At 38.6% G+C, this 12,300-nt stretch overlaps 1 protein-coding gene across 7 annotated transcripts in view; it reads left to right on the top strand.

Moving 5' to 3' along the window:
* LOC111179808 (uncharacterized) overlaps window positions 1-12,300 on the top strand; it is a 186,924-nt gene that overhangs the window by 83,594 nt on the left and 91,030 nt on the right. For 6 of the 7 annotated variants that reach the window (XM_089915003.1, XM_089915002.1, XM_089915005.1 and 3 more), the window contains exon 4: window positions 7,924-8,169. In XM_089915003.1, coding sequence (XP_089771129.1) covers window positions 7,924-8,169 — 246 coding nt within the window. Of the gene's footprint in view, window positions 1-7,923; window positions 12,295-12,300 lie in introns of those variants that run through there. The other variant, XR_016393807.1, reaches the window with a different exon arrangement.

Here is a 12,300-nt window from a genome sequence, read left to right on the forward strand (position 1 = left end):
ATTACAGTGGCAGAGCTGAGTAGTTGTGACATACCTTATGGCCCACAAAATTTAAAATATTTACCATTTGTCCCTTTATAGAAAAAATTTACTGACTTCTCCTCTATTATTTTTATGTCTGTTTTATTGATTTTTGTCCTTATCTTCATTATTGCTCTCATATCCTTTCTTTTAGTTTAATTTACTGCTCTTTTTCAAGCTTGTTGAGATGGATCCTTAGATCATTCATTTTCATCCTTAGATTTTCATTTAACTATTGTATTTTCTCTAACTGCAAGTTAGGTATATCCCACAAGTTTTTATATGTCATATTTTTATTACTGTTCTATTGAAAATGTTTTCTTATTTTCCATTGTGATTTCTTATTTAACTTTATTAATTGATTTTCAGGCTTTTGGGGAGTTTTAAAATTGTGTTTTTGTTGTAGTTATTGTTATTGATTTTTAGATTAATTCCGCTGTGGTCAGAGAATAGACTCTGATTTTAATTCTTTAAAATTTGTTGAGATTTGTTTTATGACCCAGTATATGCTTTATTTTGGTAACTTCTATATGTACCTAAAAATAATGTGTATTTGGGCTTCCCTGGTGGCGCAGTGGCTGAGAATCTGCCTGCCAATGCAGGGGGACATGGGCTCGAGCCCTGGTCCGGGAAGATCCCACGTGCCGTGGAACAACTAAGCCCATGCACCATGACTGCTGAGCCTGTGCTCTAGAGCCTGTGAGCCACAACTGCTGAAGGCTGTGTGCCTGGAGCCTGTGCTCCACAGCAGGAGAAGCTGCTGCAATGAGAGGCCCATGCACTGCAACAAAGAGTAGGCACTGGTCACCTCAACTAGAGAAAGCCCGCATGCAGCAACGAAGACCCAACACAGCCGAAAATAAATAAATTTATTGAAAAAAACCCAATAATGTGTATTCTACAGTCAGTGGGTCCTGTGTTAAGTTTTTAATCATGTTGTTCTAATTTTCTATAGATTATTTTCTGCTTCTTCTTTGAGCTATTGAGAGAGGTGTGTTAGAGCTGTGCATTGCAATTGGGAATTGGTTTATTACTCCTTTAGTTTTGTTAGTTTTTACTATATTTGAGTCTGTGTTATGAAATCTTTGTTGAATTGACCTTTTTATCTTTACCAAAAGTTTCTTTTTTATATGTAGTAATACTTCTTGCCTTAAAATCTGTTTTGTCTGTCATTAGTGTATCTACACCAGCCTTTTTTCTTGTTTATGTTTGTATGTTTTCCATCATTTTACTACCAACTTTTCTGTGTCCTTATATTTAAGGTGTGTCTATTATAAATAACATGTGGTTGGGTTTTAAAAAAATCCATTCTGACAGTCTATGCCTATTATTTGGAGTAGTTTGTTATAATTTATGTAATTATTGCTAAGTTTTATTCAAATCCACTATACTGTTTGTTTTTTGTTTGTTTCATCTATTTTTTGGTCCTTTCACCTGACATATTGTCTTCTTTTGGATTTGAAAAGTATCTTTATTGTTTAGTTTTCCCTTTGTTAATTAAATATTCTTTTTCTAATATTTTTCTGATTATCCTAGAGGTTACATCATGCTTCCTTGACTTATACTCAAGCTTAAATTAGGATTGTTATCACTTACTAAAAAAAGAAAAGATCTTATAACACTATAACTGAATTTACCCTCCTATCTCTTTTGCTACTGTTCTGGGATATTTTAATTCCATATATATTTTAAATGCCACAAGATATTATTAATATTGTTTTAAGCAGTCATTATTAATTTAAATTTACCCATCTATCTACTCTTTCCATTGCTCTTTATTCTTTTCTGCATTATTATGCTTTCATTGAGGGCCATTTTCCTCCTATCTGAAGAGTGCCCTTCAGCATTTCCTAGTGTAGGTCTGCTTGGGATAAATTCTTTCAGTTTTTGTTAAAATGACTATTTATTTTGCTTTCACTTTTGAAGGATGTTTTCTCTGGGTGTAGAATTCTAGCTCTGCAATCATTTACTTTAAGAATTTTAAAGGTGCCACTCTTTTGTCTTTTTTATTGTTTCCATTGAATAAGTCATCTTATTGTTGTTGCTTTGAAGGTAAAGTGTCTTTTTTTTTTTTCCTGTATTTAAGATTGTCTTTGTTTTCAGCAGTTTTGTTATGTTTGGTTTTCTTTAATTTATCCAGCTTGTGTTCATAATGATTCTTGAATCTGTGGCTTCATTTCTTTCAATTTGGGGAAAATTTCTGCCAATATTTCTTCAAATATTGCTTATTACCCATTATCTCTCTCTTTCCAATTTTTTTAAAAAGTAGTGTCCTATCTTTTGCTTATGTTTGTTTTGTATTTTAAAGTCTCCTATCTGTTTGTGCTTCAATCTAAATATTTAGACTGATTTATCTTCCAGTTAATTAGTTCTCCCTTCTGTGACTAGTCTATTGTTTAACTGAACTATTGAATTCATAATATAATGATTGTATTTCATAGATTCCAATGCTCTGGTAAAATTATCAAATTTTTTAATCTGTTTTTTGAACATATTAGTGATAGCTTTTCAGGGTAACTTTTGATTTTTTTATAACTTCAAATTTACAGAAAACTTGTAGGAATAGCAGAAAGCATTACTGTATATCTTCTAACTAGATTCACCAAGTTTTTACATTTTTGTCCTCATTTACTTTATCATCTTCCCCTCCATGCACGTGTATTATCCCCCCACCCACCCAACGCACACACGTTATTTCTTTCTGAACCATTTGGCAAGATGTTGCAGATGTCATCCTTCTTTATTCCTAAATTCTTCAGTTTGTATCTACTAAGAAGAAGGAATTTCTCTTATACAACTAAAGTACAACTTCAAAATTAGAAAGTTTAATATTGATACAATACTGTTACCTGATCTACAGTCTAAATTACAATTTTATCAATTATTCCAATAATGTCCCTTCTAGCAACATCTTTTTCCCAGTCTAGTGTATAATCTAGGATCATACATTGCATTTAGTTGTCATGTTTGTTTAGTCTCCTTTAATTGAAACAATTCTTCTTTATCTGTCTCTCATGATCTTGATATTTTTGAAGAGTACAGAACAATTACTTTGTAGAATGTTCTTTAATTTTGGTTTCTCTGGTGTTTCATCATGATTAGATTCAGATATTGCATTGTTGGCAGAGATAACACAAAAGTGATACTGTGTCCTTCACAGTCCATCATATCAGGAGGCATTTGATGTTCATTTGTTTCATTATTAGTGATACTAACTTTGATAACTTGGATAAGGAGCTATCTTACCAGTATGAGCCAACATAAACGTACCATTATTAATTTGTAGTGAGTAAATAATTTGTGGGGAAATAGTTTGAGGCAGTGCAAATAATCTGCTCCTCACCAAACCTGTACCCAGTATATTTTAGCATCTGTCAATGATTGTTGACTGAATCAATTATTACTATGATATTTGAATCAATTATTACTATGATATTTGCAAAATGATGATTTTCTAACTCCATTATCCTTTCTACATTTATTACTGAGCATACTTACGTAAGGGATAACTTTCCTTCACCCCCCTTTATTAATTTGGTAGACTTAATTCTTATTTAATTCAAAAGGTTATAATGCATTGATCTCATTTTGAAATTTGATGCTCAAATGTTTCAAATTTGGCCATTGGAAACTCACTCAAGCAGCCTCCATGAACTTTAAAAATGTTTTTTAATTAATTTATTTTTGGCTGCACTGGGTCTTCGTTGCTGCATGCGGGCTTTCTCTAGCTGTGGTGAACGGGGGCTACTCTTCGTTGCGGTGTGCGGGCTTCTCATTGCGGTAGCTTCTCTTGCTGTGGAGCACGGGCTCTAGGCACGCGGGCTTCAGTAGTTGTGGCTCGCGGGCTTAGTTGCTCCGTGGCATGTGGGATATTCCCAAACCAGGGCTCAAATCCATGTGCCCTGCATTGGCAGGCGGATTCTTAACTACTGCGCCACCAGGGAAGTCCCTCCCATGAACTTTTAACATGCCCATGATTCTTTGAACATTTCTTTACTTTCTGACACAGTAAGATATTCCAGGATCATCTTTTACTTTATCTGTCCCATCATTAGAATCAGTTGTTTTCTTTAAGGAGCCCTAGTTCCTTTTTGTGGAGATGGGTATTTACAAACTAAGATCTGGGCGCTAAGTGCGCTGATTTTCTACTGGAGTGCCATTATGTCTAGGTTCAGCTGGGCTAGGAAATCTCTATCTCTGCCTCTAATCAAGGAGTTCATATTGATGCTCCCAGATCTAATCTAACACCAGAAGGTTCATTTTAGTCTTTTTCCTTTCCATATTTGTAAGTCCTTTTTCCAAGTGACAAACTTGGCTCACATTATCCTCAGTATATTTACTCACTTGCCCAGGCTTAGATTCACAGAAAGTGTTTCAGAATTGCTAACCCTACCACTATAAAAAATCATACTGACTAACCAGTGTTCAATACTTGTTAAAAGATTTTTGTTTTCAAACTGAGGGTATAGAATGAAAACTCTGTATTCAAAAGTAATTATTTTTCCCTTCAGTGTTATTCATTTGAATTATAGGCTTATTTGTTTTTGTTTATATTCCATTTTTGGTTTCTTTCCCCTCCATCACTGTTAATTTAACTTCACCATCTTCATCATCATCATTATTTTATGTATGGAAAGCATTAACATGCTTCCAAAACTCGAAATTACACAGAAATCTATATTGAGAGGAGGGTCACTTCCCCTTTCTCACCCCATGCACCTTAATGCACCCTTATTAGTTTCTGGCTCATTCTTCCCGAGTTTCTTTTTTTTTAAATACAAATAAATACATTTATATTATCTTATTTCCTCTTCTTTCTTACACAAATGTATCATACTATATATACCCTTTGGCACTTTGCTTTTATTGATTGACAGCAAATATATCCTGGAAATCACTCCATATCACATCTTCTATAGTTTTTATTTATAGTTGCATAATATACCATTGTGTGAATATACCATAGCTCATTCAACCAATCTCCTAAGTGTGTTTTTTCCCAGTATTTTTCAATCACAAATAGTGATATACTTTGTTCATGTTTTTTTTTGTTTGTTTTGTTTGTTTGTACATTCTTGAAGGTGTATCTTCAAGGTAAACGCTTAGATGCAATTCAAAAGGTAAACTCACTTGTGGTTTTGTTACATATTGTCAAATTCTCCTCCCATAAAGGTGGGGGGACATTCCCACCATCAATGTATAAAACTCTCTTTCCTTATGGCTATGTCAAGAGAATGTGCTATCAAGCTTTGTAATTTTTACCACATATAATCATTGAGAAATGGTATCTCAGCATAGTTATAATTTGCAGTTATAATTTCCATTATAACTGAAGTTGTCCATCTTTTCATATGTTTAAAGGTCATTTAAAATCTTTATTTGTGAATTGTCTGTCTGTGACTTTTGCTTATTTTTCTATTGGGTTTTTGATCTTTTTCCCCCTTCAGTTTTAGAGTTCTTTATGTGTTGGGCCTTTTATCTGTGATGTATGTTATTCATAGTTATTTTTAAATCTGTGTGAGTCTGTGGGACTATTTTTATTTTATTTTATTAAAAAAAATTCCTCTGTTCCTCTTTCCTGGTTGGCCTGGTATTTTGAAACTCAGAGTCTGGGGCCTTTGCCCTCCTCCCTGGCAGCTCTGAAAGCTCATTTTTGGGTTCTCAGTGCAATGAGACTCCTGTTTCCTCCTGAGATTTTAGTCGTGTACAGTTGCTTCTGCTGGTTTCTTTGTTTTCTCTGAGCATGTGCAGCTTGTGAGTCAGCAAAGTCCTTGAGGGGAATCTGCCCTATTAGGCTCACTTCTCTGCAGCTCACTTTCTCCAGGATGTTGGCCTTTCAGTTCTTGTCAACTCTTCCAACACAGCAAGACCACTGCAAGCTCTAGGTTGCTGTTACCTCTTCAGCCTTTATTCCCCATGTGGTGAATTGGCAAGTGCCCTGATGAGAAACAGCAGAGGCCAGTGTGTTACCCTGTCCCTGGGGGTACAGACTGTAGAGTCCTGCTGCTGTGATTTTTTTCCTCAGATGTTCAAACAGCTCTTCTTTTATGTTTCATCTAGCTCCTGTAGTTGTTCTCAGACAGAGAGGTTATTCTGATGCCGGTTATTCCATCATAGCTGGTATTCCATTCCAGTCATCTTTCCACTTAGCACATTTCATTAAATTTGTATGGAAATGAGAGAACACAGTCAAATTGACAAAGCATTTTAAAATTGACAAGGAAATTGGCCTGCTCGTACACTGCTGTGGAAGGTATGAATTGGTACCACCTTTCTGGAGGGCATTAATTTATATCAAAATCCTTAACAACTCACTTACCCTTTGACCCAGCAATTCTGCTTCCAAGTATTTATCCTAAGAAGATGATCGTGGATGTGTGCGAAGGTTTATTTACAAAGATTCCAATGCCATTTAACAAACTTGGAATCAAAATTCTCAATATGCAGCAAAAGAATATTTGAGAAATTTTGGTGCTTCAATATAATGGAATATAACAGAATCCAGCACTGCAAATGATATAAGAGAATATTTAAGCATATTTAGACACTCTCTCTATTTAACGTTAGGGAGTATTGTTAAGCACAGGAGATTACAAAACAACATGAGCAGTACGGTCCTATTTAAGAATGTGTACGTAGATACATAAATATAAGACTGGAATAATGCACACAGAAGTGTCAATAGCTGGTATTGTTGGGTTGTTGGGTTTTTTTTCCCCTTTGTGCGTAATCTAAACATTTTCCATAGGGCATTACTTTTGTTCTAAAAGAAAACTAATGCACTTAAAAGAAAAAAATCCTTATAGTTGATAGGCCCAATTGATAATATTTTCTGGTAAACATTTTACTTTATACTGTTTACCCAAACTCTATCTTTATGCCCTTGGTGATGTTACAGATTTTGTCAGAAACAGTACCCTCCTTGAAATACTTTGTGGAATAGAGCACCCCCATAGAAATATACTTTAAATTCCTACTAGTCAAATTCAAACAAAGGCTTCACTTGCTTCTGTCAGTGTGTGCCAAAGCCTTTTAAAATAAGGAGTCCTTTTAAAAAGTAAGGGACTTCCCTGGTGGCACAGTGGTTAAGAATCCGCCTGCCAGTGCAGGGGACACGGGTTTGATCCCTGGTCCGGGAAGATCCCACATGCGGCAGAGCAGCCAAGCCTGTGAGTCACAACTACTGAGTCTGCTCTCTAGAGCCCGCGAGCCACAGCTACTGAGCCCATGTGCCACAACTACTGAAGCTCACATGCCTACAGCCTGTGCTCCGCAACAAGAGAAGCCACTGCAATGAGAAGCCTGCGCACCGCAAGGAAGAGTAGCCCTCGCTCGCCGCAGTTAGAGAAAGCCCGTGCGCAGCAACGAAGACCCAACGCAGCCAAAAATAAATAAATAAAAAGGTTTGTGGCAAGGACCTGGATTATCAGGGAAGATTTATTTCCTAGCAGAAAAAAAAAATCTAATTTCCTTCTTTTTTTTAAAATTTAATTAATTTATTTTTGGCTGTGTTGGGTCTTGGTTGCTGCGCTTGGGCTTTCTCTAGTTGCAGTGAGCGGGGGCTACTCTTCGTTGTGGTGCGTGGGCTTCTCATTGCGGTGGCTTCTCTTGTTGTGGAGCATGGGCTCTAGGCATGTGGGCTTCAGTAGTTGTGGCTCGTGGGCTCAGTAGTTGTGGCTCACGGGCTTAGTTGCTCCGTGGCATGTGGGATCTTCCCAGACCAGGGCTCGAACCCGTGTCCCATGCATTGGCGGGCAGATTCCTAACCACTGCGCCACCAGGGAAGTCCCCTCTAATTTCCTTTTGAAACCAATGGCCAAAATGTAATGCAATTGCTTTTGTAAAACTAAAATCAAGATTTCTTGAGACCATTCTTATCCCCTATTGCTTTTTTTCTTGAAGGTACTCTCCAATGCAGCAATTACCAGCCACGACCTTTTGGGTTTTGAGGCTGCTTCCTAGGAATGTCCGTTCCTTGGCTACATCATCAGGGAATCAGAGAGTTGAGGCTTGCCACCAGCACCACGAGGCCTGTGGGTACTTCTTGCTCATCCAGACGAGGTGGCAGGACAATGACCAGTACGGCCGTGGGAACAGTGCTGTGTACTACAGCTACTTAGACACGATGATCAACCCGTACCCGATGAGGTAGGTGTGGGTTTTGCAGCCCCCATCCTCATGTCACCCCTCCGGCATGCTCTCTGGTGGGAGTTCACGCAGGGGATTCCTCTAGTGTTTCTGCTAGTGCACCTCCTTTGTTGAGCCAAATTATTCTTGAGAACAGCAGGACCGATAGGTTAGTGAGGACAGTGTCCTGCTGCTTCTGCAGTTGTAGGTGTTTGTCTGTCTTGGTCCTTTGCACTAAATTGTCAGCAAATGTGCGAGCTTTGAGTCTCAGTTAAACAACTACACAACAAGCTACATAATATTCAAACCCTGGAGTTCGAGCAGACAGTAACTTCAGCCCTCAAGGCCTTTTTATGAGAAAAGCAGCTGCTTCCCCCACCAAGGGCACATCAGGGGGAGGAGAGAGAGTAAAGATGTTTATGATAGCCTCTGAATGCCGTGATGACACAGTTGCCATCGGAGGTGTGTTTGCAAGATTGGTTACTGTACGTTTGGTTAATATAATTGTCTGTGTGAAAGACTGAGCTGCACAGAGAGATCTGTGTAAATCCCAGCTCCACCTTGCATTAACTGTGCAGTTTGGATCAAATTATTTAACCTGTTGCATCTTTTGTAAAAATAACTTGCATTTACTGAGAGCTCTCTCTTTGTTTGGCACTGTAAAGCCTTTACACAGCCTTTCTTGTTTAATCCAAAACAACTTGATGGGAGAGTAGCAGATTATTGGTCCACTGCCCAAACCTCCTTGCCTGTAACTTTCAGGGCACACTGGTCTGACCATCCACTGTCAGCACCAGCATTTCTTTGCCTAAGGACTTTCTCTGGCCACCAGAGCCCCTTTGGCCGGGCAGGCCAGAAGTGCAAGGAATCAATGTTCCCCAAAAGCAACCTTCAGTCACTGACTGATGGGAGTTAGTGTATGAATACCCCAGCTTCCTTACCTCTTGGATGAGATAACTCTGAGCTGCACACTGTAATACAGGCTCCCAGCCTTCCCTAGTGGGATTAGGCTCCAGGTCCCAGAGTGGTAGCTTTCAAAAATGGAGATAAAATTTACATAACACAAAACCTACTATTTTAACCATTTTAAGTGTACAATTCGGTGGCTTTTAGTATATTCGCAATGTTGTGTAGCCATCACCACTGCCTAATTCCAGAACATTTCCATCACCCCCCAAAAAAAGCCCCCTACCTGTTAATAGTCACTCAGTTCCCCTCTCCTCCCATCCTCTGGCAACCCTTCTGTCGCTATAAATGTGTCAATTCTGGACATTTCCTATAAATGGAATCATAGTATATATAATCCTTTGTGTCTGGCTTCTTTCACTCAGCATGATGTTTTCAGGGTTGGTCCACGTTGCAGCTTGTGTTTTTCTTATGGCCAAATACCATTCTGTTGTATGGATAAGCCATATTTTGTTTACTCATTTGTCATTTGATGGACATTTGGGCTGTTCCCACTTTTTGGCTATTATGAATAATGCTGCTCTGAATATTTGTATACAAGTGTTTGTGTGGACATGTTTTCAGTTCTTTTGGGTATGTACCTAGAATGGAATTGCTTGGGTCATATGGTAACTTTATATTTAACTTTTTGAGTAACCATCAACAGTAACCATCACTGTTTTCCACAGTGACTGTGCCATTTATATTCCCACCAGCCGTGTCTGAGGATTTCAGTTTCTCCACAACTTGTAATTATTTATCTTTTTGCTTACAGTCATCCTGGTGTGTATGAAGTGGTATCTCATTTTGATTTTCATTTGCATTTCCCTGATGACTAATGATGTTGAGCATCTTTTCACATGCTTATTGGTCTTTGGTACATCTTCTTTGGAAACATACCTATTCAAATCCTTTCTCCATTTTTCAACTGGGTTATTTGTATTTTTATTGTTAGGTTGTAAGAGTTCTTTATATATTCTGGATACTAGACCCTTATCATAGAATATGATTTACAAATACTTTCCCCTGGAGATCCAGATGGTGGAGTAGAGGGATGTGGAGCTCACTCCCTCCCACAAATAAATCAAAAATACGTCTACATGTGGAACAATTCTCACAGAATACATACTGAAAGCTGGCAGAAGATTTCATACAAGCAAAGGTGCAAGAAAAGACCCTCACGTCACTGGATAGGATGAAGGGAAAAGGGAGAAGAAGACAAATGCTTTCTCCCATTCTGTAGGCTTTTTTACTTTCTTGCTAGTGTCCTTTGACACACACAAGCTTTTAATTTTGATGACAGTGGTAACTTTTTGAATAGCAAATGCTTTATTGGCTACCTTCCCTTCCTGTCCCTTCCTCATTTCTGCAGGAGCACTTCACCTAAAAGAAGTACCTTATAGTTCTCACATTGCATATTTACTATGTGAGGGAAATTAAATTTTTTTTTCTTCGAAAGGATATGTTTTCACTTGAAGAGTGCCTCATTCTCTTGGATGCTATGTGGTCCTGAATTGTCACACTAATTTTACTTTTTGTGCACCTGTCAGTGATTCCTCTAGAAGTAGCTTGTACTTGCTTACTTATGAATAATAAACCGTCTTTTTCAGCACTCATGATAGCTTTTAGGAGAATGTGTGCTTTATACTTTGAAATCCACAGCAGGAGGTAAAAACAGTATTTGAGGCTATTTGTAATTTCACATCATTTGTCATAGGGAAACTTGACAATGAATTTTCCCAGTTCGCTCCAGGGCTACTTACTCTTTTCTAAGGAAGGATCAGCCTTGTAATTTCTTTGGATTGACTCTCAGTTGTATTGCAGTTGAGACCTAGTGGTGTGTCTTAGTCAGTTTGGGCTGCTATAATAGAAATTTAAACTGTAAACTGTAAACCACTGTAAACTGGTGGTTTAAACAATAGAAATTTACTTCTCACCATTCTGGAAGCTGGGAAGCCCAGATCAGGGTACCAGCATGGTTGAGTTCTGGGGAGGGCCCTCTTCTTGGTTTGCAGACAGCCGCCTTCTTGCTGTATCCTCACATGGCCGAGGGAAGAGAGATCGAGCCACCCTCATGACCTCTTCTAAATCTGATTACCTCCCAAAGACTCTACCTCCTAATACCATTCCATCAAAGGGTAGGGTTTCAATATATGATCTGGAGGGAACACAGACATGTGTGCAGTCCACAACATGGCTTTTGTGACTTTTGAAGTCTTCCATTTGTAAATGGGGCTTCTAGAAAGACAATGTGCAGTTAATGATTGAGTCCTTTATCCAGTGGAGGTTGTGTCTGTGTGGTCTCAGTTTGTTGTAAACCGTTTCATCCAAGGTCTGCTTCTGCCAATTTTGGGGGTAGGGATGGGGGTTGGCAGCATGTAAGGAAGAATTTCTGCCAGAATAGTGTCCTGTTTCATGTAGGAGCCTCCAGGTATTACACATTGACTCCAAAACTGTGAAAATACCCTAACTATTGTGGTCAGGGACTTCCTGATCATGACAAAAAAATGAGTTTACCTTTATACGTTTTCTAAGAGATCTGAGGATTGTTTAATAGGTTGCTCACTGACTGTCAAAAGGCAAGCCAGCAGCATATAGAGGTGTGAGGACACTGAGAAGACCAGCCAGGGAGAGGCAGCCTCATTTCACCAGTGTGAGCCAATGTGAGGAAGGCAGCTGGTCAGGTGGAAGCAATGCATCCCAGCCTGGCTTGCACACTCGCCTCCTTCCACTTGGCTTTCTAAGGATAGGTGGCACTGTACAGGTGCCAAACACCATGGGATAATCAATGAGCAACATCCTTGTCTAGAAGATTCCCTCTTTGGGGGGGCGTGTTTCTCTAGTCAAGGGAACCAGGGAGTAATGGAGGGCGTGGCAGGGGAGGGAGAGAAAGACAGCAGAAGAGGCCACGGACTGCCCAAAGTTCCCATCACTTTGACACGCGGAAGGGGTTAAGTCATTCTCGAACAGTTTATCGCTCATCAATTGTAATTAAATATGTTTATATTAAATTATGTTCTGTAATTAATGTAAAATCCTTTAGCCTATGCTGTTATTAGAACCAGATGCTGAAGTACCAACAATATTTCAACATGACCGTGCTGCCTCGCCAGCTGTCTAGCTGTAATTACTTTAATCTCAGCTTGTTATCTAATTATCACCTTTGTAAAGGGAAAAGTACTCTCTAATGCTTACTGATTGTTTCAG

Source organism: Delphinapterus leucas, chromosome 7, assembly GCF_059928025.1.
Source record: "Delphinapterus leucas isolate spDelLeu-1000000601 "Yukka" chromosome 7, BTC_Dleu_Yukka2, whole genome shotgun sequence".
In the NCBI taxonomy this organism is placed as follows: Eukaryota; Metazoa; Chordata; class Mammalia; order Artiodactyla; family Monodontidae; genus Delphinapterus; species Delphinapterus leucas.